Raw genomic sequence first — 25,321 nt, forward strand, 5'->3', positions numbered from 1 at the left:
GCCCACCTATGCCCTTTCCAGGGTCATTTTATTGGTGCCATTTGTTAGACATCCTCCCATCAGGCCCAAGTCTTTGCCTTCCCTTTACAAGGTGGCGGCTGGTTCTGGCCCTGACCCCACAGACAACAGCAGACCTTGATGTGAGGCTACCACAAAACCTATGTGTGACACTCTTGAGTCAAGGGTCCAAGTATACGTGTATCTGGCTCTGGGGAAGATGAGGAAAGTAAAGAGAGCTGGGTCTGTGTGGATGCCAGGCAGAACCCTGGCTGGCTAGATGTATGGACAAAGTGAGCAGGCCCCACAGGAACCCCAGCTCCAGGGCCCATTGGCCAGCTGAGGCCCAGATGGATGTGGTAAAATCAGAGATCCTGAGAGAAAAGCCCTTAGGCCAAAGAAGTTGTGTGGAGCAGGAAGGGGCCCAATGATGATTTCAAAGTGTGTGTGTGTGTGTGTGTGTGTATACACGCGCACACACATATGTGCCCACAGCCCAGGGTTGGAGACTCGATGTACAGGGGGCTTTGGTGAGTGTGTGGCTCTGCCTCTCCACCTTGGAGGACTGCAGGCCTGAGCCCCCGAGGCTGAGGGATCTCAGCTGGGGGTGGGGAGAGTTTGGGAAGGAAACTGGGCTGGAAGTGGTTTAGGCTTCAGAGCCCACATCCTGTCAACAGAGGCTGTCAAGGGGCCTGCCATGCTGTGCAGTCCTCAGAGCTGCTGTCCCCTAGAGGCAGAGATGGTCGTCCCCCAGGGGAGAAGGCTGGAGACTCAGAGGTGGGGTCAGTCCTGCCAGACCCAGGATCAGGAGGCTTCTGGTGGGCGCCGCCCCCCTTCCTCCTCCATCAGCAACAGGCGGCGCCGGCCAGCCTCATAGTCAGCCTCGTCCACGCTGACCAGCAGACGCACGGCCTCCCGGCCCACGGCCTCCCGCAGGGCCTCAGTCAGGAACACACCCCGAAGGGCCTGCAGCAGGGCGCCACTCAGATAGTCACCCCAGAAGGCGTCCAGATAGGAGAGCTCTGAAAACTTGATGTCACACACCACGGAGCCCAGGTCCCTTGAACGAAGCACAGCGGTGGCTTGCCCAAACACATCCAGCTGCCGGGCCAATGCCTGGGGTCTCCTGGATGCCACGCCCTGTTCCAAAGCTGGCCCATGCTCACAATATTCCGCTCGAACTCGGAGCCGGATGTCTGCAAGGGAAGAAGGGACTCATCAGTGTGTGTGGCCATGTGGCCCCCCTTTCTCCTGGCCTCCTCCTGGCACCTCCCCCCTGCCCCACCCCTTCCTGGCAACAACTTCCAGGACCACCAAGTCTGATGCCTCTGCACACCCTCTCGGCTCTGCCATGCCTCGCCTGTTATTTCCCCAGCTTTAATCCCCACCCCTTGCAGCCTCACCACCCATCACCCCACTGTGAACACCAGTGACAAGGTCATCCCAAGGACCAGCTAGTGCTGGAAGCAGCAGCAAAGTGTGAACTATCGCTGGGCACCAGTGACTCACACTTGTAATCCCAGCTACTCAGGAGGCTGAGATCTGAGGATTGCCATTCAAAGCCAGCCTGGCCAGAAAAGACAGTGAGATTCTTATCTCCAGGAATGAACCACCAGAAAATCAGAAGTGGCACTGTGGTTCAATGTGGTAGAGCGCTCACCTTGAGCAAAAGAGCTCAGGGATAGCACCCAAGCCATGAGTTCAAGTCCCATGACCAACAGGAAAAAAAAAAAAGTGTAGACTATCTGCCAGGGCTCCTCTGAGGGCTGGAGTCACAGGAACTCAAGCAACCTGCTTTTTACCACCTGTTTTACAGACAAAGGGGAGGAAGGGAGACATGACCTGCTCAAGGCCACACAGACAGGCAATGCCAGTGCCCAATCCACAGCCTTTAACAGAAAGCAGGCTCCTTGGTCAGTGGAGCTGGTTCTAACCCAGCACCTTCAGGCACTACTGTGTGACCTGAGTCAGGTCACAGGTTCCTCCTAAACCAGGGCACAATCTCTGCTGGAAAAAGCTGTTGAGAGAGAGAGAAAGAGAGCAGTGGACAGATAGGAGCAGGCCAACACCGTGCCTAAGTGCTCAGTGGGCATTCCAAGAACATCAGCTGCAATGTGTCAAGTGCTACACACTGGCACAGTTAACACTGAGCAGCAGGAAGCGCCATTCGCCCATGTAACAGATGAGGAAACGGAAGCTCTCAGGCAATGGGCTCCCATCACCCTTCACAGATGTGTAGGCAGAGACCACAAGGTAGAAGGCAACTCCTCTGCGCCCCTAGATGACTTTTCACCCCAGCTACTTCCTCCCTCTTCCCTTCCTCTTTCTCAAGGCCCAGGGAACCCTGCCCAGCCTCACCACCAGGCCCTCCCACCCTGAGGACCAGAAAAGCCCTCATCCTTGGGGCCCTTGGTAAGCATCAGCCTGAACCTTCCCACCATAGATGGGAACCAGGGAGCCAGGAGGAACAGCACCTGCCCAAGGCCACACGGGGCTGGGCAGCAGCAGAGACAGAGCCACTGACGGAGTCCCACAGACCTGGAGGTGAGTCCCAGCTCTGTCATTCTCTAGCTGTGGGGCCTTGGGCATGTGACCTCACCTCTCTGAGCCTGTTTCCCCATCTGAAAAACATAAACAGACAAAAGAGGTCCCTGCTGCACGGTGGTCATGAGTATTAAATGAAGCGACTCACGCGAGTGCTGACTCAAAGCCTAGGCCTCCAGGAAGGCCCCAGGAACAGGAACTGATTTCAACACCCAACTCTCTACATCCCCCCTGGGTCCCTGCCTCTCTCTCATCTGTCTTAAACCAAACAAGCCAATCTCCTTCTCCTTGAACTCTATTGCAACAGACTTCCTGCCATGTTGGAGTGAACAGAGGACAGAGCCAAGGCACTCAGTGAGTCCCAGCTCTCCCTCTCCCTCGGTGCCAGGCAGGCCAGGTAGGCCAGGAAAACATGCTGCCCCCAGTTAGGGAGCACTCCCTTTAGTGCCAGGCCCCACCCACAGGAGGCTTTCTCTACCTTAGCCCACCTAATCCTCAGGGTATTTTCACTGCCTCCAGTGCAGATGAGGAAATCCTTCTCTAGACCACAATTTAACCTCTGATCTGGAGAACCTCGGTCCCAGAAGACCGGAGACTCCACCAAACAAAAGAAAAAAGACAAGCTTTACTCAAGCCACCACCTTACCCCAGGGCCTGAATTTCAGGCTTCTGTTCAACCTCTCCTAGACCCCTAGGCAAAGAGAAGATCAGGTGACACCCATGGAATCTGCCACAGGCCACCCAGCACTGCCTACTTTACCTCCACTGACCCCTTTGGCCATCCCCATGACCTTCTGAGGTGACGCTGTCATTGTTGTTGTTGCAAATTGGGAAACTGGGGCCTAGAGGTTGAGTCACCTGCCCACAGCTAGATTTCTGAATGAGGTGCCAGGCTCCAGAGCCTGAGCTCATAGCTACCCCAAACCCATTTGCTGCCTCTCACACAGTATCCATAAATACATAGTTAAAAAAAAACATCCCCAAGGGCCAGGAGAGCAAAATGATACAGAAGAGATCCAAGTTCCTCTCTAGGAAATGACATATAAGGAGGACACATGTTTAACTCTTCCTGGAAGAGAGAAGAACATCCATGAGAAGCCAGATGCTAGTGGCTCATGCCTATAATCCTAGCTCCTCAGGAGGCTGAGATCTGAGGATTGCAGTTCAAAGCCAGCCCAGGCAGGAAAGTCTATGAAATTCTTATCTCCAATGAACTACCAAAAAGCTACAAGTAGAGCTGTGACTCAAGGGGTAGAGCACCAGCCTTGAGCCCAGGCCCAAAGCTCCCAAAGCCCTTCAGGATCTACCTTAGGATGGTCCCTCTCCTCTTTTTTTTTTTTTTGGGGGGGGGTCTGGTCGTGGGGCCTGAACTCTGGGCCTGGGCGCTGTCCCTCAGCTCTTCAGCTCAAGGCTAGCGCTCTACCACTTGACTCACAGCACCACTTCCGGCTTTTTTCTTTTTGCTTATGTGGTGCTGAGGAATCGAACCCAGGGCCTCATACATGCAAGGCAAGCACTCTACCACTGAGCCACCTTCCCAGCCCCGGTCCCTCTCCTCTATCACCCAGATCTGCTGACCATTGCAGCTCTACCATGATCACCTCTAGCACACTCAGATCCTCACACCTGCTCTGTTCCCTCCATCTGGAACATACCCCCTAAGCATCTGACTTGACTTTCTCCTCCTATCAGAAAATGAGCTTCATGAGGGCAGGAGCCTCCCAGACCTGCTGGGCCTAGCAGATAGTAAGTGCTCTATAAACACATCTGGAACAAACTCATCTCAACCCAGCTCCGCCCCTGCCTCTCACACAAGTAACTTCCTTTCCCATGGCTTGTTTCTTCTTTGTACAAAGGAAGACATCATTCACATCTTCATGGCTGTCTTGAAAATTCAAGGTCCAGCAAATAATATGCCCACTGAAGTGACCACGGGGTGACTCACAAAAATACACAGGTATCTGAAAACTCCAAAGTCCGGCATCCAAACCCAGGGTCCCCAGGTACTTGTCAATGGAGGCAACTGGTTGGGATCAACCCCACAAGTGTCATGGGTTTGGAGGGACAAGAAAGGCAGCAACTTTCCTTAGTCTGCTCTGGAGGGGGCCTTATTAAAGAGAAGCTATCTATCTCCACCAGCTGCTGGGGGCTCACATCAGTCATCCTGGCTACTCAGGAGGCTGAGATCTGAGGATCTCAGTCAGACTCGGCAGAAATGTCGGTGAGGCTCTTCAATTAACCACCAAAAAAAGCCAGAAGTGGCACTGTGGCTCAAGTGGTAGAGTGCTAACCTTGAGCAAAAGCAGCTCAGAGACAGTGCACAGGCTCTGAGTTCAAGCCCCATGACTAGCATCAAAGAGAAAAAAATGGGGAGGGGGAGGCACCATCCCCATTTTTCAGAAGGGAAAACTGGGGCCCACAAAAAAAGAGGTGAGCCTCACTTCTGCCCCACCCTGCCTGGTGAGTCAGCAGTCAGACCTGTACACTGGTCTATCAAGTCCCAGCCACACCCTGACTAACAACCTCCAGGCCTAGGCGTGTAAGGAGAGACCTGAGGCCTGGCCTGCTCCCATCCATCAATCAGAAGCAGTGACTCCTTCAATCCACCCAGCCAGCCTGGTGACGCTGGTAATTACCGTGGCTGCGGGAGAGTCACCACCGGACATCACCCCCTCCAGCCTTGGACAGGCCGGTTTTGTGGCCTGTCTCAGACAGCACCCAGCACTGATAGCTGCAGGGGGGGGTGATGCCCACTGCTAGGTGGCCATCATGGATACTGGGAAGGCAGGGGTGTGTGTTGACTACAGAAGGCTCTGCAGATGGGAGGAATTACCCCTAGACCTCATGCCACATCACACCCTGAGAGAGCAAGTCACTAGCTCCAGACCTCAGGCTCCCACAAGGGCCTCCTCCCCTGAACTCTCTCCAGGAAATACATCACCCCAGCCCCTCTGCAGGGGGGGCCTTCCCAGGTCCACTTGGGTGTCCAGCGTTGTCCCCTCCCTGACTTTGGATGTCATCAGAGCCTTCACCATGTGACATATTGCTTGACTCACTAGCACTGTAAGTTCCTTGAAGCCAGAGACTTCCTCCACCTGATTGATCTGTGCCCTCCACACCTCCACTGGTGAATAAAAAACAGGCGAAGAAACTGATGAACAAACCAATTTGAGATTGCCCCACTTGAAGATAAAGTCTAAGGCTCTTCCACATCACCTTGGCTGCCCATCTGACTGGGGCTGTTTTGTGCATTCGGGTCACTGTGCATGAAGCACCCTTTCTAGCTCCTACACGCTCTGGCATTGGTGTCACATTGCACATGGCACCTGTCATACCAGCCTGGCTGGCTCAGAAACCATCCTGATCCCATGGTCTCAGCTTGCCCAATGCAGAAGGGAGCACCAAGAGGAGGAGGAAGGGGCTGGCATGGCTGGGTCCTCCCCAGAAGCCCAGAGGGCTCACTCCAAGGATAAGGATGGAGCAGGAGTCTCTAGAGCAGCCAGTCACCTATGTCCAAAACACCTGTCATTTCTTTGGTCCACCCTGCCTACCCTTTCCCTGGAGACTTCCCCAGGCCACGCCTCTCTTCTCTTCGTGGACCATACAACCTCTTCCCGCATCTGTACACACAGAGTATGTACTAGAAGCCTCTCACACTGTCCTCTTTGTTTTTTGATCAGTTGTGGGGCTTGAATTTGGGGCCTGGATGCTGTCCCTGAGCTCTTTTGCTCAAGGCTAGTGCTCTCCCATTTTGAGCCACCGCACCACTTTTTGAGTGGAGATGAGTCTCACTCACAGGACTTTTCGGCCTGGGCTGGCTTTGAACGTCAATCCTGTGCCCAGCTGTCCTTGGTTCTTTACAAACACTAACTCCTTCATGGGTTTTCCAGCTGCGGCTAAAGTTCCTTTACGAAGAGATATTGGTTGGAGACACAGCTCAAGGTAAGAGTGCCTGCCTAGCAAACATAAGGTTCTGAGTTCAAACCCCAGTACTACAAAAAAGAAGAGAAAAAGAAAAGAGGTATCAGAGCCAGGACTCATACCTGTGATCCCAGCTACTTGAAAAGCGTAGAGTGAAGAATCACAACTCAAAGCCAAGGTGAGAGAGAGAGAGAGAGAGAGAGAGAGAGAGAGAGAGAGAGAGAGAGAGAGAGAGAGAGAGAGCGAGAGCGGGGGGGGAGAGGAGGTGGGCATGGCAGGGGAGGGCATGATGGTACTCATTCACAATCCTCCCTAATGGGAGGCACAAACTGGAGGACTGCAATCTGAGGCCATTCCTAGATAAAGTCCCAGATCCTAGAATGAATGAATGGATGGATGAATGAGACCCTTTTATAAATAAATAAGGGCTGGAGGTGTGCCTGAGATGGTTGAGGCCGAGTTCAATCCCAAATACACACACACACTCTCTCTCTCTCTCTCTCTCTCTCTCTCTCTCTCTCTCTCTCTCTCTCTCTCTCTCAACTCAGCCATCCCCTGCTAAAAAACCTTGACAGTGCTGTGAAAATCCAAGCTTCTGGCCACACCCCAGCCTGCCCAGCTCTCCTGCCTGGGGCCTGCTTGGCTCCTCCACCTTCCCCCCCACCCCCCCCATACTTCCTCACAGCACCTATTATTACTTCAGCATCTTCAGATCTGGCCTGTCACCAGCTCTATGATAAGGCCCTGAGCAGCAGGGCCTCCTTGCTGCCGTCCTGCCCCAAGGAGACTGGGCCTGACTCACCTTCCCTCGAAACTGTAGAACATCATCAGCCTCCTTTTACAGAGGTGGGAACAGGCCCAGAGAGGTTTGGTCAACCTATCCAAGGTCAGTCTAAGTGCTAAGACCAAGACTGATCCTAGGAGCCCTGTTTCTCCCCTTGCCATATTCCGCTCCTCCAGAAGAAATGATTGTGAAGTAAGTAACTCCTGCAGAAGTCTGGTAGATAAGCAAAAGAAACAGAAGCCAAGTAGGCTTCCTGGAAGAGGTGGCATGTTTTTTATCCTTCAACTACAGGAACTAAGATGGCAACAAAAAGGACAAGAGTTGCACTGTGCTGAAAAGGTGGCTGAGCATGGCTGGCCCCTGCCAGATGTGTCCTGCTCTCCAGCAGTGTAACCTGCTGTGAACACGCTATGAGCATTCCCAGGACCCCCAGACACTTACCACAGGTCACTTTGCCTTCTGACGCAGGCCTGGCAGGCTCCTGCGGCAGCTGAGGGGTTGCTGGGCCCCCTCTCCGCTGCCGTCTGCCACCGCTGCTTGGCCGGCCCCGACTCCGCCGCTGGCGCTTGGTTGGAGGGGAACCTGAGGATACAGAGTGGGTGGGCTGAGGATCAGCACCAAGACAGGGACCTGGACGGAGCTGGAGGCCACCCTCAGCACTGTGAGCCTCTCCAGAAATCGCCCTGTCTGGAAAGAGGGGGAAATCACCCTCCACTGTCTGGAAAGGGAGCAGGGAAGCCCCCCCCCGCCCCCAGGCAGCAAAGCCCCCCAGGGCTGACCCTAGAAAAGCCCCCTGGCAGGCTCACACCAGGAGATAGGCAGAAGTGCAGCCACTAGGGCCTCACTTGCAATGTTGAGAACCTGAACTCAAGGGCTTGACACAAAGAAACAAAAGTAGAGTAATTTCCAGGATAAATTAGCCAGGTATGGTAGTGCACACTTGTAATCCCAGCACTTTAGAGACTGAGACAGGAAGATCACACATTCAAGGCCAGTCTGAAGAAAAAGATTGTTTCTCAATGAACAAAGTAACAAATTTTCAGTACTGAAAACACAGACAGACAGACAGACCAAGAGAAGAAAGGAATAAAGCAAAGTACAAAATAAATGGCTCTAGTTTGTTGCACGTTGCTTAAGAAACGAGAGGAAGCTGGGCGCCTGTGGCTCACGCCTGTAATCCTAGCTACTCGGGAGGCTGAGATCTGAGAATTGTGGTTCAAAGCCAGCCTGGGCAGGAAAGTTCATGAGACTCTTATCTCCAATTAACCACCAGAAAATAGGAAGTGGAATTGTGGCTCAAAATGGTAGAGTGCTAGCCTTGAGCAAAAGAGCAAAGGGGGCGCTGGGAAGGTGGCTCAGTGGTAGAGTGCTTGCCTTGCATGCCTGAGGCCCTGGGTTCGATTCCTCAGCACCACATAAGCAAAAAGAAAAAAAAGCCAGAAGTGGCACTGTGGCTCAAGTGGTAGAGCGCTAGCCTTGAGCTGAAGAGCTGAGGGACAGTGCCCAGGCCCAGAGTTCAGGCCCCACGACCAGACCCCCAAAACAAAAGAGCAAAGGGACAGTGCTGGGCCCTGAGTGCAAGCCCCATAACTGACAAGAAGAAAAAGAAGAAGAAACAAGAAAGAAGGAGGGGGAGAGAGAGAGAGAAAGAACGAATGAAAAAGAGAAAAGAAAGAAAGAAGGAAGGAAGGAAGGAAGGAAGGAAGGGAGGGAGGGGGGAAGGGAAGGAAGGAAGGGAGGGAGGGGGGGAGAGGAGATGAATGCCAAGCACTGGTGTCTCAGGATGCAATTTGAAAAAAGACAGCCCAGCCAGGTGCTGGTGGCTCACAGGAGCTACTCAGGAGGCTGGGATCTAAGGATCATGGTTCAAAGCCAGCCATGGCAGGAAATTCCATGAGACCCAAGCACCAGAAAACCAGAAGTGGCACTGTGGTTCAAGTGGTAGAGTGCTCACCTTGAGCTGAAGAGCTCAGGAACAGTGCCCAGGCCCAGAGTTCAAGCCCTATGACCGATGAAAGAACAAACAAAAGGACAAAAGAAAGAAAGAAAGAGAAAAGGGAGAGAGAGGGAGGGAGGGAGGGAGGGAAAAAAGAAAAAAGAAAAAAGCGCAAGGAGAAAAATCCTCCAGACTCCATCTACCAAATGACTAGAGTGGTAGAGTGACAGCCAAGCGAGAAGTGAGGCCTTGAGTTCATACCACCAAAACAAAACAAGAAAGCACAAAGATAAATACAGGAGAAGAGGCTTGGCACTAGCAGTTCACACTTGTAAACCTACCTATTCAGGAGACTGAGATCTGAGGATTGTAGTTCAAAGCCAGCCTGGATAGGAAACTCCCTGAGACACTTATCTCCAATAAACCACTCAAAAAAGCCAGAAGTGGTGCTATGGCTCAAGTGGTGGAGTGCTCAACAGGAATGGAAGGAAATAGAAAATAAAAGAAAACAGCGTTGATGGCTCATGCCTATAATCCTAGCAACTAAGGAGGCTGAGATCTGAGGATCAAAGTTCAAAGCCAGCCCAGGCAGGAAAGTCCATGCGACTCATCTCCAAAAAACCATTAAAAAAAAAAAACAAAAACAGAAGTGGTGCTGTGGCTCAAATGGTAGAGTGCTAGCCTTGAACTGAAGAGCTAAGGGACAGTACCCAAGCCCAGAGTTCAAGCCCCACAACTGGAAAGGAAGGAAAGAAGGAAGGAAGGAAGGGAGGGAGGGAGGGAGGGAGGGAGGGAGGGAGGGAGAGAGGAAGGAAGGAAGGAAGACCTACATAGGTTCATTATTCTTGCAAGAGGAAATACTGAAAAGACACTTTAGGAATTAATGAAACTGGTTACTTATCTGCTAGGAGGAACAATGGACAGAAATGATACATTTAGGATTGTTTGGCTTTTAAGTTATATAACTCTTTGATACACTCAGACACTTAAAAGGAAACAAAAAGAAACAAACCATAAAACTAAACTAAATATAAACTGAAACAAATGAACCTAAGTGTATAGATAATTTGTAACAAGACTAGAGAAAAGAATTGTTGCAAGTAACTTGAAGAAGGTTCTGAGCATATACTTAGAGGAGTATGATTGGAGCTAGGCCCCTGATAAACAAGTCTTGGCTTTAATTCAGTAGATAGTCAGCAGTGATAACTGGCTATCATTTGGTGCTTTGTTACTGTAAAGGTAAGCAAGACAAGTGAGTGAGTGAGTGTGTATGTGTGTGTGTGTGTGTGTGTGTGTGTGCGCGCGCGCGCGCACTCGCGCATGCTCGCACTCCTGTCCTGAGGCTTTTTTTTTTTTTGGGGGGGGGGGGGGGTTGGTCGTGGGGCCTGAACGCTGGGCCTGGGTACTGTCCCTCAGCTCTTCAGCTCAAGGCTAGCACTCTACCACTTGAGCCACTTCCAGCTTTTTCTGCTTTTGTGGTGCTGAGGAATTGAACCCAAGGCCTCATGCATGCAAGGCAAGTACTCTACCACTGAGCCGATTTCCCAGCCCCAATAGGAACTTTTTGAAGTACAGCCTCTTGCTCTATTTTCTGTAGAGTGAAGAAAGCACACATGCTCAACACCCAGATGTCTGTCTCAATACCACAGCCTCTAAAAGAATCAGGCTCCTGAAGCTGGATGCTGATGGCTCACACCTGTAATCATAGTTACTCAGGAGGCTGAGATTTGAGGATTGTAGTTTGAAGCCAGCCTGGGCAGAAAAGTCCCCATGAGACTTTGTTTGTTTTTGTTTTGGCCAGTTCTGGGGTTCAAAATCAGGGCCTGGGCACTGTCCCTAAGCTTCTTTTGCTGAAGGCTAACACTATACCACTTGAGCCTTAGGGAGACTTTCTGCTTTTTCTGTTTATGTGGTACTGAGGAATCAAACCCAGGGCTTCATGCATGCAATCACCCTATCACTAATCCACATTCCCAGCCCCAAAATGTTTTCTTTTTTTTTTTTTTAGGGCTGAGAACAGGACTCGAACTTGGTGACTCATGCTTTTGCTCATTGGCTAGTGCTCTACCAACTAACTGGGTCATACCTCCATGAGACTCTTATCCCCAATGAACTATGCACTAGCCTTGAGCACAAAGAGGCTCAGGGACAGTGAGTGCCCAGGCCCTGAGTTCAAGCCCCAGAACCAGCACAAAAAAAAAAAAAAAAAAAAAAATCCAGGCTCCTGGAGAAACAGCTAATTGTAGGGCTAGAAGAAGTGAAATGCAAGGTGAGCCCAAGCCCAGCCCATGGGACAGAGCAGGAGGCACTCAAAGAATGATGGACATGTCCAAAAGACATAGTGCTTAACCCAGAATGATTAGCTATAACAAGGTAACTAAATAATGAGTAATTCTATAATGATATGAATACCTACTTGGACAAAGGATGAGCCCTAGTACCCTCCCATAGATTACTTAACCATAACAGGAGAGAAAGGTGCCTTAGGATGTGCAAATGTGGTGAACATCACCTTAACCAGGGGATCCAATCCCCCACTCACAATGAGCCAGCCAGGCTCTCAGGCCGCCCGCTGAGCTCCGAGAGGAAGGCAACAGCCCCAGCCATGGAGTATCCTGTCAAACATGCATAACCTGAATCCCAGCAAGCCTCCAGACCTAATCCTCACTCCACAGGAAATATAGGGAACCAAAAGATGAGTTAAATGACACTATTAGGAAATAACCAGACACATCAGAAATAATCACATTCTACATGAATCTGATAGAATGGACGAGTCAGAAAAGAAAAAGGGGCCGGGTGCTGGTGGCTCATGCCTATAATCCTAGTGACTCAGGTAGCTTTAGATTTGAAGATTGTGGTTCAGTCCATGCAGAAAAGTCCCCATGAGACTCTGATCTCCAATTAACCACTCAAAAGCTGGAAGTGGAGCTGTGGCTCAAAGTGGTAGAGCACTAGCCTTGAACCAAAGAGTTCAGGGACAGCACCTGGGCCCTGAGTTCAAAGCCTCACAACAACAACAACAGCAACAAAAAAAAACCACATTGAGGCAAAGGAGAGACTGAATACATTAATTGGGGCATGGCAATTAAACCAATTAGAGACATTGGACATGAATAAAGCTCAGAAGCATGTTCAGTGAGGACAACCAGGTACAGTAAAATACCTACAACATAATATCATTTAAGTAAACATGAAGCCATATTGTTTGTTCCTCAGGACACAGCATCTTTCTGTAGCAATAATAAACATAGACATGCCACAAACATGAGACATGAGACAAGATGACCCCTTAGGTTACTTCCTTGATGGGCCATGACATAGGAGGTTTAGCAGGGTTCAGAAAGAAAGGGGGGGGCCCTCACCTGTGTCCCACTGGTCCTGCTGAGAATCTGAGGAACTGCTTGACTGCCGCCGACGCCGGCAGCTACCTTCAGTCCTTTTTGAAGAAGAACTGGAACTGCCATAGTTGTAGCGCTCTGGAGATACTGGGGAAAGAGATGAAATTAGCATTCCCAGCCTCCAGGCCCAGCCCCCAAAATTCCACCCTGGAAGGATGACTGGACAAGCAGGTGCCTAAGTCCTCAAACATTCACTCTTTCTCAAACACCTTGTACCCAGACGACTCCCAAGATAGGACTTGTCACCTCCTGGTGCCACTTAATCCAGGATCCCCGAGAAACAGGCCTGTGTCACACCCACCTACACCCACACCCACACCCCCACACACACATTGATTACCCCTGGCTCACCCTGCAGCTCTAAGAAGCAAGCAGGTGTTTGCTCCAGGCAACTCATATCTTTTCTTCTAAGACTCTGAACCTCACACCTATGTCCCCCCCCCAAATACTATATCAGGATTCCCTCTGAAGGCCTGAATTCTGATGATTCTAACTCCACAGGCTTACTCTGAGCCAGCAAAACCCATAACTTCCTTCCACAGCCTTGTCACTACATTTCTAGTAAACCAGACAAGGTCCCAACAGTCTAGGCAGCACAAGGCTCTCAACAGCCTTCAGCTCCTCCCTCACCAGTCCTTCTTTCTCGAGGATAAAGGCCCTCAGCTCTATTGAGATAAGCCAGGTAGGTTTGAAACCTGGCTCCACACTTTCTGTTATCTGCAGATAACCTTGTGTGGCAAGCCTCCCTCCTCCCTCTCCATGTTGTGGCTTCAGTCCACACTCTGATGGTGCACGTTGGCCTCTGGAATGCCAAGCTCATCCCCACCTAGAGCTTGGGGGCTTGCCTTTCCCTCTACTGGGGATTTTTCTCCCCTGAAATGGATACAGGGCTGGAAGTGCAGCCTCGCTCCAAATATCATCTCAGAAAGCTCTTCCTTCGCTGACATCAATATAAAACATTATAGTATGGCATTCTATCCCTCATCACATCTACAAGTTACTTGTTTCTCATCCAATTCGTCCGCTACAAGTCCATTTCAAAGAACAAACATCTAAACCCATCATCTTACAGCCTCTGTCCCAGGCAAGCAAGATTCAGTGAAGCAAGCTGCTTAACTTCTTCTGGACCTGTTTTCCTCCCTGTACAGCGCGAGAGGGGTGGGGGAACCATAGCAGGACTTCCTTGTGGAATTTACTGAGAAGGTACAAGAGGTCACAGTTCATGTGAAGGGTTCTGTTCTGGAATAAAACAAAACTCCCTCCATCCACAGTGCTGGCGATCGGATAAGGTCACTCTTCCTAAATTAGGCCCTTTGTGTTTCTCACTGGAGGACGAAGTCAGAACGGCCGCTGAGCGTCTGCTGGGAGCCAGGCCTTCTCCCCCACCCCACCCCACCCCACCCCACCCCACCCCCGTGGGAAGTCTGGCCCCCTCCTGTTCAACCTTACCTGGCCGCCGCCGCTTGCGGGCCAGGTGCGGGAGCAGGTCGTGGCGGGCCAGCACCCGCAGGAGTTGGCCCAGCAGCCTCAGGTTGCTCTCGTCACACTGACCACGACGCTCCAACTCCAGTAGCAATTCTAGGCCGCTGCGAGCACGGGCCAGCCCACCGGCGGCACCGGGGGTCTCATCCAACAGGAAAGCCAGAAGCTCCAGCTCACATTCGGTCAGTTGTCCGCCCACAACCTCGAACATACGGTGAAGCGACAGCATGCCGTAGTAATCCAAACACTCATCCTCCTCCCAGCTCGGGGCCGGGGTCGACCCGGACTGCGCCATTCCCGGGAGGGGGAGGGGTGCGGAACAAGTTCAGAACCAAGGCCTAGAACCCACACACACGGCAGGGAGGAGGCAGCGGTCAGCAATGCACAGGCCTAGACCTCACACGGGCCAGGGAGTGTCTCCCGCGCGGTTCCCCCGCCCCCGACGGGACCACCCACACACACACACACCCCACCGACCATCCCAGTCTCCCCCTGCCCCGGAAGAAAATGGTATCGCCCGAGGTCCCCTTAGTAACGGGTCCGAGACGCCAGACCACCGCTTGGTCCTCCGACCAGCCGAGGCGGCCAAGCCCAGACGCTCCTCTCTCGCTCGCTCTCTCTACCGAGGTACCTTCCCAACTAGCTCCCGAACCATCGCAGAGATCTGCGCGCACGCAGCCATGCCTTGTTTACATCCCGTTCCGGGGCACCTTGTCCCCGCTGCCCCGGCGACTTTGGGTCGGCACCGTCCAGATGTGGCCCTGGGCTCAGGCCAGTTGAGCAAATGTCATCTGGCTAGCCCCGAGTGGCACCGACTCCGAGTCACCCACCATCTCCTACCAAGTGGGGCCAGCCAAGGCCAATCCTATGCCCCACACGGTCCGAATCCGACCCCTCCACCTTGGGAAAAGGGTGGTGGGCCCACCCTCGCACCGGCACCAAAATGGTGCCGTCTACCCGCCACCAAATCTCCCTGTTTGTAGGCCTCTTTAGATCCTCACCGGAATCCGGCGTCCGATGGACTCCCCGGGCGACGGCCGCAGCCACTTGTTTTGGATCTTTCTGGCACCTTCTCTATTATTACGCCTGCGTCACTTAGCTCCTCCTCCTGCCCTCCCCCCTCCCCCCACAACTCGCGCAGGTGCGACCGCCACGCCCCCTCTGCGCAGGCGCAGGAAGAGCCCCCAAGCCCCGCCCCCAACCGAAGTGCCGGAGTTTGTCTGTATTGCGCTTGCGCACAGTCAGAGCCTTGCTGCGTCGGACGCTCCCAATCGCTGGGTCCCTGTACTTGAGCCACCTGGACGGGGCGGGGCGGGGCGGGGCGGGGCGGGGGGGGGGGAGTGAAGGAGGAAAGGGGGAGGGGGGAGCGGCTCCTGTTATCCCCCATCCCAACCTATAGGAATTTATCCATCTCGAAGACTAGGTATTCCTCGCCTCATCATTTATACGCTCACCTTTTACCCCTGTCCCCCGCTTGCCCGTGGAAAGGACCACTCACTCACCAACTCATGTCACTCAGTAACTCCCAGGACCTGGACACTCGTCCCTGAGCAACCAGAAACGTAAATCTGAACTGTGCTGTCTCATAATCCTGGACTTTAGGGAATGCACCCTCACCCAGAGAGAACCCCTCCTCCTCTCCCCTCCCCTCATACCCCCTGCATCTATAAATTCCTTCCCTTGACTGGAACCAGGGTTCTTCCCCATTATCCCTCCACCACGACGTGCACCTCTCGAAGGAGCCTATCACGACCCCGACCCCACCCCAGGGTTCTAAAGGCCCCTCCATAAACCCCTTCCCATCCCCTTCGCTCTCTGCCCTCCAGCGCCACCCAGGTGCTCTCCTCCCTAACCTGCACCAAGGAGAGCAAGTCTGTCCCGGAGGTACGGCGTTGAGGCTGTGGCATGTGTGCGTCCTCTGCCACGGGGCCTGGAGCGTGACAACCGCTCTGCCACCTCCACTTAGGTGACTCAAGGTCAGGCCTGGCACGTGCCTGAGACAAAGTCTCCTTTCCCCAGCCGCTTCACACCCCCGAATTATCTCCCCTTGAGAGGCAGGAGACCTAGGTCCTGGCTGGGGATTCACTCAGTACTAGCTGTGCTCTCAGGTGGCAGCAATGACCTTGGAAAAATCTCCTCTGAACCTCAGTTTCTCCATCTGTTAAATAGATGAATAGCAATGGTCCCGTTTGGAAGCATAGTGGTGAAGTAGGAGCAGCCCTGTAAATGACTAACATTCGATCAAATGAAGAGAAGAGGGCGCCGAAGAGGGCGCCTGGTGACTCACAGCTGTCATCTAGCTACTCAGGAGGCTGAGATCCGAGGATCACGGTTCAAAGCTAGCCCAGGCAGGAAAGTCCGTGAGACTCTTATCTCCAATAAACCATTAGAACACCGGAGTAGAAATGTGGCTTAAAGGGGTAGCTAGCCCTGAGCAAAGGAGTTCAGGAACAGTGCCCCAGTCCTGCGATCAAGCCTCGGTACTGGCACAATAAGGAGGGAGGGGAAGGGAAAAGCAATCTTATTAACTGGGAAGGGTTATGTCTGTTAGATGGGTTATACTGGCTATCCAGTATAACGTTTTAAGGGGGGGTAATAACAACCAGTCCTTTCTACAGCTTTTGAGATGGATGTGTTTAAAGCCCACTGTACTTATGAGCAAAAGCGAGACTGGTAAAGATGAAGTATCTCAAGTATGTCTGGCTTCAAAGTTGCGCTCTTAGAGATAGTCTCGTCAGCCATGAAATAACACTTCTGGGTGGATATTACTGAAACAGATTATCGGCAAGTACGAAAAAGAGAACGATGAAACCTATAGAAATTGTATTAGGAAGGGGAGAAGAGAGCAATAAAGAAAAAATATAGCCGGAGAGGGGAGAGAATAAAAAGGAAAGAAATGACACCTCCGTCAGTTTTTCCGCCGCTAACCTCCCTCTAGGGACCCTCGCTCCGTAAGGGCGCCCACTTCACTGAACTTTCAAACTGGGCAGAAAAGCAGCAGGCAGCCAAGAAGAACTGCGCAGGCGCGTCTCCTCGCCCCAGGGCCCGCCCACAGGGGCGCAGACGTGCGTGCGTGGAGAAACTCGCTGAGCCCCGCCTGAGCGCCAACACGCAGGCGCGAGGGCGCGTGCCCTGCGCTGCCGGCTCTGATTGGCTATTACGAGCAAGGGCGCCGCCCAATGGGAGGCGTGGATAGTAAGGGGTCCTACACGCCCGGGAGCAGAGGGTCTGTGTCAAGAGAGCGACCAGGGTTGTTGGAGATCAGAGAGGTGGGTGCGGGCGCCGTCGGGCGGGTGGGAAAAAGGGCGCTGGGCGTATGGAGGTGGGCAGAAGGGAAAAAGCAAGGGAGACACGAGGGGATCAAAGAGCTTTGGGGCCTGCGTTCAGGGCAGGAGCCCGGGAGGGTGGAAAGAGGGTGCTCTTTCCTGTGTCCCCCGGGGGGCGGGGGCCTTGGTGGAGCTCCTAGGGCATGCAGGACCCCAACTGGCCCCCGTCACCTCCTGCAGCGACCCCGATCGGGCAGCCAAGGAGGACAGTCTGGCAGAAGAAAAGGGGTTGTGTGGTGGGAAAGTTGAAACTTTAAGGCCTCCTGATAGGTTCTTTTTCCTGGAAGTACTTATGTATGAAAAAGCCCCCCTCCCCTATTCTTCCCCTCCAGAGGCTCGTAATTCAGGATTTGGGAATGAGAAATGTAAGATGTCGGAAAATATAAATTTTGAATCCCTGGCCCACCTTCCAAGAGAGAGACATTTATTGGGGGAGGGGAGGGTATTTTGCGCAAGCTCTAGGGGACTGAAAAACAGGAAAACACCCTCGCTGGTCAAATCCAGAAAGATTCTGTGTGGAATTGTGAACAGGATCCTGGCCACTCAAACAATACATTAAAAAATGGAAAAAAATGGATTTTGAATAGATTCGGGAAGTTTAGCCTAAGATCACTTAGTGAATTATTTATACATGGGATATTTATTTGGGCATGAACTAAAAGCAGAGCCCTGTGCTGGTGGTGAGTGGTGGAATACACGATAGAACAGGGAAGTTGGTCTGGAAGAAAGGGAGTGGGCACAAGGTTAAATCCCCAAGGCCTTGGGTTTCCTTACTCATTTATTAAATACTTTTATGTACCTGCTGTGCTGGTCATGATTCTTGGCACTGGAAATGTGTCAGTAATGAAACAGGCTAACCTCTGCCTTCTGGGAGCTGAATATAAACAACTTCTATATATAGAATGATAAGCAAACCTCCACTTGTCTCTAGCAGTAACAGATGAGATGCAGAAGAGGTTAAAACAAAACAACAAATACCACTGGGCACTGGTGGGTCTTGCCAGTAATCCTAGCTACTCAGGAGGTTGAGATCTGAGGATCATGGTTTTTTTGTTTAGGTTTTGGGTTTTTTTTTTTTGCCAGTCCTGGGGATTGAACTCAGAGCCTGAGAACTATTTCTGAGCATCTTTCTGCTCAAGTCTACCACTTAAGCCACAGCACCACTTTTGTCTTTTTCTGTTTTTGCTTTTGTTTTGTTGGTCGTGGGGCTTGAACTCTGGGATTGGGCGTTATCCCTCAGCTCTTCAGCTCAAGATGAGCACTCTACTGCTTGAGCCACAGCACCATTTCTGGTTTTCTAGTGGTTTATTGGAGATACGAGTCTCACAGACTTTCCTGCCTGGGTTGGCTTTGAACCATGATCCTCAGATCCCAGCCTCCTGAGTAGCTAGGATTACAGGCATGAGCCACTGGTGCCCTGCACTTTTTCTATTTATGTGATGCTGAGGAATCGAACTCAGGGCCTTGTGCTTGCTAGGCAAGCACTGTACCACTAAGCCACATTCCCAACCCTAAGGATCATGGTTTGAAGTGAACCTAGGCAGGAAAATCCATGCTTTTATTTTTTATTTTTTTATTTTTTCCATGGGGCTTGAATAAGGGCCTGGGCACTATCCTTGAGCTTTTTTTTTTTTTTTTTTTTGGGGGGGGGGTCCAGTCGTGGGGACTGAACTCTGGGCCTGGGCACTGTCCGTCAGCTCTTCAGCTCAAGGCTAGTGCCCTACCACTGAGCCACAGTGCCACTTCCAGCTTTTTTCTTTTTGCTTATGTGGTGCTGAGGAATCGAACCCAGCGCCTCAGACATGCAAGGCAAGTGCTCTACCACTGAGCCACCTTCCCAGCCCCCCCTGAGCTTCTTTTGCTAAAGGCTGGTACTCTCTTTCACTAAGCTACATTCCCATCCCAGCAAATGCATTTTTTTTTTTTGCCAGTACTTGAACTCAGTGCCTGGGCACTGTCCATGAGCCTCTCTGTGCTCAAGGCAATTGCTCTACCACTTGAGCCACAGCGCCACTTCCCACTTTTTCTGTGTATGTGGTACTGAGCAATCGAACCCAGGGCTTCATGCATGCTAGGCAAGCACTCTACTGCTAAGCCACATTCCCAGCCCCCCCCCCCAGCAAAGGCATTTTTAGTATTTCATCATATACAAAGTATTTTTAAATAATTTATCTCAATTGTCACAGTGACTCAGACAGAAGTATGTTATTGAGCTGGGTGCCAATGGCTCACGCTTGTAATCCTAGCTACTCAGGAGGCTGAGATCTGAAGATCGAGGTTCAAAGCCAGCCTAGGCAGGAAAGTCCGTGAGACTCTTATCTCCAATAAACGACTAGAAAACCGGAAGTGGTGCTGTGGCCCAAGTGGTAGAGGGCTCGCCTTGAGCTGAAGAGCACAGGGACAGCGCCCAAGCCCAGAGTTCAAGCCCCACAACCGACAAAAAAAAAAAAAAAAAAAAAAGTTATTGAGCTATGTTTGTTGTGGTTGGCAGCCATGGGGCTTAAACTCAGGGTCTGGATGCTGTCCCTGAGCTCTGTCACTCAAGGCCAGTACTCTACCACTTTGATTCACAGCTCCACTTCATGAAATTCTTTTTTTTTGGTGTGTGGGAGGGGGTCCGGTCGTGGGGCCTGAACTCTGGGCCTGGGTGCTGTCCCTTAGCTCGTCAGCTCAAGGCTAACACTCTACCACTTGAGCCACAGTGCCACTTCCAGCTTTTTTCTTTTTGCTTATGTGGTGCTGAGGAATCGAAACCAGGGCCTCATGCATGCAAGGCAAGCGCTCTACCACTGAGCCACCTTCCCAGCCCTTCATGAAATTCTTTTTTTTTTTTTTTTTTTTTGCCGGTCATGAGGCCTGAACTCTGGGCACTGCCCCTCAGCTCTTCAGCTCAAGGCTAGCGCTCTACCACTGGAGCCACAGCACCACAGCCGGCTTTTTCTGTTTATGTGGTGCTGAGGAGTTGAACCCAGGGCCTCATGCTTGCAAGGCAAGCACTCTACCGCTGAGCTACCTTCCCAGCCCCCCTTCATGAAATTCTTATCTCCACTTAACTAACAAAAAGCCAGAAGTGGAGCTGTGGCTCAAGTGGTAGAAAGCCAACCTTGAGCAAAAAAAGCCAAGGGACAGTGCCCAGGCCCTAAGTTCAAGCCCCGTGGCTGCCAACCACAACAACAAACATAGCTCAATAGCATACTTCTGGCTGGGTCACTGGCACACTAAAAAGAGAGAGGAAAACTTGGAAGAGCAAATAGCAGTATAAAAAATCAGAGCCACAAACCTAGACTTGTAGTAGTTCCCAGGACTGTTCTAATCAGGACCTGGACACTCCTCCGTTGGAATGCCTCCCACTTCTAATGGCAACCAGGAACCTAAATCTCAACTTTTGGAGAACTTCAAGCAATGGCTCTTGCTAATAACCTTGATCAAAAAACCAGGGCTTTGTAGTCAGTTCTGCTTTTTTTTGGGGGGGGGGGGTCTGGTTGTGGGGCCTGAACTCTGGGCCTGGGCGCTGTCCCTCAGCTCTTCAGCTCAAGGTTAGCACTCTACCACTTAAGCCAAAGCACCACTTCTGGTTTTTTTCTTTTTGCTTATGTGGTGCTGAGGAATTGAACCCAGGGCCTCAGGCATGCAAGGCAAGTGCTCTACCACTGAGCCACCTTCCCAGCCCCGTCAGTTCTGCTTTCAATCCCATTTCTTACCTGTGAAAACAATTTCAGAGAGAACACATATGCAAGCAATGGAGCTCAGATGCAGGCTGAGAGAAGTCTGGTTCCAGGGCCTTAAATACTTTGCTGAGAGGCTTTGCACAAAGAGGAAACAGCACCACACAGGCAAAGGTTGTGAGGCAGGAAAAAATACAACGTATTCTCAGAAAAGAGTGTGACTGGGCCTCTGGGAGAGGAGAGCAGCAGGAGAGGCCAGCCTTCTGAGTGCTCACTGTCTCCTGCAGGTGCTTGGCTGCTGTGGCTGACATGATGTTCAGAGACACAAGGTCCTGGAAGATTAAGGCAGATACTTTGGACTAAGATTTGGAGTAGTGGTTGGCAGAGACTGGTAAGTAATGGGGTAAGCAAGGGAACTCCTCGAGATCGCCCACCTTGCCTCGGTTCTGGTGTGTCACTGGTCTGTGCCTCTTTCTCCAGGCACTGCCTTCCCCGAGATGGCTGAGGTGGTGGCTGAGGTGGCTGAGATGCTGACCCCGTCACAAGGGGCAGTGGAGATGTCCACATCTCTGTCAGGGGAGCTGGCAGAGATGGCCACAGAGGTGACGGAGATGACCCCTGGGGAGGCCCTTGCTTCCTCCCTCTTCTTCCAGCACCACCAGTTCATGTGCTCCGAGTGTGGCAGCCTGTACAACACCCTGGAAGAAGTCCTCTCTCACCAGGAGCAGCATGTGGCCACTGTGTCGGAGGAGGAAGCACTGACCACGCATGACCTAGGCCTGGAGCCTGAGCTGGTGCCAGCCACCGAGGAGGGGCCTTTCCAGTGTGGAGAGTGCAGCCAGCTCATCCTGTCCCCCAGTGAGCTTCTGGCCCACCAGGATGCCCACCTCCAGGAGTCTGCAAGCCAGATCCAATACCAGTGCGGGGATTGCCAGGAGCTCTTCCCCTCACCCGAGCTGTGGGTAGCTCACCGAAAGGCTCAGCACCTTTCAGCTCCTGCGGCAGAACCGGCGGTGCCACCTCCTTTGCCTCCCCCACCTCCCCCACCCACTGTCAAGATGGAGCCCTATGAGTGTCCTGAATGTTCCACCCTCTGTGCCACCCCTGAGGAGTTCTTAGAGCATCAGGGTACCCACTTTGACTCCCTGGAGAAAGAAGAACGCAACGGGTTAGAGGAGGAAGAGGAGGAGGAGGAGGAGGAAGAGGAAGAGGAAGAGACAGAGGAGGACGAGGACCTTGCTGATGACGCCACAGGCAATGGTGACAAGTCCACGGATGGCCGGGCTCAGGGCTGTGGGGATTGTCCCCCGCGTTGTCCCACATCAGGGGCAGGGCGGCGACACCGGCGGGCATCACGTGGGCTGACGTCCGCCAGCCACCCTTTCCACTGCAGCCAGTGTCAGCGCAGCTTCAGCTCTGCAAACCGCCTGCTGGCCCACGGGCGGGCCCACGTGGGAGGCACCCACGAGTGTACCACCTGCTCCAAGGTGTTCAAGAAGGCAGCCTCTCTGGAGCAGCACCAGCGGCTGCACCGCGGGGAGGCCCGCTACCTCTGCGTGGACTGTGGCCGCGGCTTCGGCACGGAGCTCACCCTGGTGGCTCACCGGCGGGTTCACACCGCCAACCCACTGCATCGCTGTCGCTGCGGCAAGACGTTCAGCAACATGACCAAGTTCCTCTACCACCGGCGGACCCACGCTGGGAAAAGCGGGACGCCTACCTCGGCGGCGGCAGTCAGCATCTCCCCGAGCCCTGCGGAGGCCACGCCCCCGGCCCCGCCCCCGGCCCCGCCCCCTGCCGCCCAGCTGCCCTGCCCGCAGTGCTCCAAGTCCTTCGCCTCCGCCTCGCGGCTCTCCCGGCACCGGAGAGCTGTGCACGGGCCCCCCGAACGACGGCACCGCTGCGGCGTTTGTGGCAAGGGCTTCAAGAAGCTGGTGCATGTACGCAACCACCTGCGGACACACACAGGCGAGAGGCCTTTCCAGTGCCACTCGTGTGGCAAGACCTTCGCTTCCTTGGCCAACCTCAGCCGCCACCAGCTGACCCACACCGGCGTCCGTCCCTACCAGTGCCTGGACTGTGGCAAGCGCTTCACCCAGAGCTCCAACCTGCAGCAGCACCGGCGGCTGCACCTACGGCCCGTGGCCTTCGCCCGCGCCCCCCGCCTCCCCATCACGGGTCTCTACAACAAGAGCCCCTACTACTGCGGGACCTGCGGCCGCTGGTTCCGTGCCATGGCGGGCCTGCGGCTGCATCAGCGAGTCCATGCCCGCGCCAGGACTATGACACTGCAGCCCCCCAGATCGCCACCTCCTGCCCCACCGCCGCCCCCCGAGCCACAGCAGACGATCATGTGCACGGAGCTGGGGGAGACCATCGCAATCATTGAGACGTCCCAGCCCCTGGCACTGGAGGATACACTGCAGCTGTGCCAGGCTGCACTGGGTGCCAGCGAAGCCAGCGGGCTGTTGCAGTTGGACACGGCCTTCGTGTGACCCCCGACGAAGAGCCCTGAGGAAAGGGTTTGGTTGTAACAGCAAGGGCAGGTACCTCTGGGGGTGGGGTGGTGGGAGGGTAAAGAACCTTCTGGCAAGCTGGTCTGGCACCCATCATGTGCCAGGATCCACCCCTGGCCTCCTCTACCGAGTCCTCAGAAGAGCCCTGCCAGGTTTCTCTGCCCAAGGGGAAACTGAAGCTGAGATGTGATGTGATCTGTCCCAGGTCACCCTACTTCCTTGCCAAGTGGGGTTTGCCAAAGCTCTTTGCACCACATTGTCCTGACCTAGCAGCATCAGGTAACTATGTGCCAGGTGTGTGCCGGGCACACTCATATACCTCTTCAGATGCTCTGCTTGTCCCCCTAGCCCTTGCCTTCTTTGGACTTTTGAGCACCCAGGGCGTAGCTCTTGGCCACTATCTCAACTCTGGCCATGTGGAAGGAAATCTGTAAGTACCTGGGGACTCAGCTTCCAGTCTGGGTGTTGCTGGAGACCCAGGAATGAGCCAGGCACAGGCTCTGCCCTCAGGCATGCTTGGTCTGGTAGGCGCACACACAAGTATAGACAGCTTGCTCTCTGACGGGTGTCTTATTGCTTCATTCAGCCTGCGTGTGCTAAGGCCTCCCCTACATAGGCTAGGCAGTGCTGTGGGTCAGAGATGAGTCACACCTGAGGATCCCCTGGGCTGTGGTGGCTTGTGCAGGCTCCTCCCAGACTAGAGACAGTATTCTAGGTAGGAGGCCAAGAGTACAAGACACTGCCCAGAGGGAGCCCCAGAAATAGGAATCAATCTGCTAGTCAAAAGCACATTCCAGACAGACAACAAACACAAGAGAAGGGTGAGTCCTTGGTATATTTGAAGAACATCTAATTATCCACAAGTGCAGTAAATGAACACTTGACTGCTTGCAATGGCAGGCACTGCACTTAGCCCTGTACAGTTCTAGGATCCCAGCAGGCTGAGGTACATCGTGTCATCCCTGTCATACAGGTGAAAGCACAGGACAGAGACTTGCCCAAGGCCTCACAGCCTGGCAGAGGCATTGTGACATTTGTACTAAGTGACTCCTGAAGGCCAGGATTGCAGTGTGGTGGTGTCATGATGAATTAGACCTGAAACCTGCATGAAGACTGGAACTCATCCTAACTGCAGGAAAGTACTAGTTAGGATTTGAGGGAGCCTAGTAAGATCAAAGGTCTTTGGGACAGGATTCCCAGTTTTTTCAGAGGGAGTCCTTCCCTAAAAGGTTGCAGATCACAGTAGGTCAGTGTGAGGCAGGCTTCCCTCACCCAGCCTATAGACCCTGATGCTTCAGCAGGCCAAGTAGAATGAATGCTGCTGAGACAGGTTGTCCAGGGAGGCTAAAAGGCCTTGGGAGTTAGGCTGAGTAATTCAAGGTCTTGTGGGGGGGGGGGGGTTAGGTCTGCCAGGGGTCAGTGAGAGGCTAGAGATGTCCAGGAAGGGAAAATGTCCAGGCAGGGAACTATGGGGGTAAGAGGAAGGTAAGGACACCTTCAGTGACCATAGTCCACACCTGGCCAAGACCTGTTCTTGCTCCTTGTCTAATCTGCGTGCTTGATGAATCCATTTTACAAATGGTGAAGTCAGGCTGATGTTGAGCAACACAGGGACAAAGTTCATGCTGGGCGGTAAGAAGATGCAGAAGTCGGGGGGAAAGCCGAGCTATGCCCTTCTTCATTCCTACTATGAGGGGGTCACCTGTATCTCCCAACTGGGAGTCTGCAGGTCTGGATGTTTTCCCCAGG

The 25,321-nt window shown here is 52.9% G+C and overlaps 2 protein-coding genes across 5 annotated transcripts in view; one reads left to right on the plus strand and one right to left on the minus strand.

Moving 5' to 3' along the window:
- On the minus strand, positions 1 to 15,193 carry LOC138813627 (DNA-binding death effector domain-containing protein 2-like). Of its 2 annotated transcripts, none has more exons than XM_070002036.1 (5): positions 15,067 to 15,193; positions 14,033 to 14,351; positions 12,548 to 12,670; positions 7,688 to 7,828; positions 1 to 1,193 (listed from the first exon to the last, which is right to left on the minus strand). In XM_070002036.1, exons 2-5 carry the CDS (start codon positions 14,292 to 14,294, stop codon positions 802 to 804), a joined length of 918 nt encoding a protein of 305 aa, XP_069858137.1. In that variant the 5' UTR covers positions 14,295 to 14,351; positions 15,067 to 15,193; the 3' UTR covers positions 1 to 801. The 2 variants fall into 2 exon arrangements, with proteins under 2 accessions (XP_069858137.1, XP_069858131.1); XM_070002030.1 differs by having other exon boundaries at positions 14,033 to 14,403.
- Positions 14,601 to 25,321, plus strand: part of LOC138813448 (zinc finger protein 526) — a 21,455-nt gene continuing 10,734 nt past the window's right edge. The window contains exons 1-3 of one of the 3 annotated variants that reach the window (XM_070001890.1): positions 14,601 to 14,692; positions 21,344 to 21,447; positions 21,537 to 24,943. In XM_070001890.1, coding sequence (XP_069857991.1) covers positions 21,554 to 23,551 — 1,998 coding nt within the window. In that variant the 5' untranslated portion in view covers positions 14,601 to 14,692; positions 21,344 to 21,447; positions 21,537 to 21,553 and the 3' untranslated portion in view covers positions 23,552 to 24,943. Of the gene's footprint in view, positions 14,693 to 17,252; positions 17,335 to 21,343; positions 21,448 to 21,536; positions 24,944 to 25,321 lie in introns of those variants that run through there. The other 2 variants (XR_011367808.1, XM_070001883.1) reach the window with 2 other exon arrangements.

The sequence above is a fragment of the Dipodomys merriami genome, unplaced genomic scaffold (genome assembly GCF_024711535.1).
Source record: "Dipodomys merriami isolate MVZ:Mamm:240054 unplaced genomic scaffold, mDipMer1.0.p SCAF_106, whole genome shotgun sequence".
Taxonomy (NCBI): Eukaryota; Metazoa; Chordata; class Mammalia; order Rodentia; family Heteromyidae; genus Dipodomys; species Dipodomys merriami.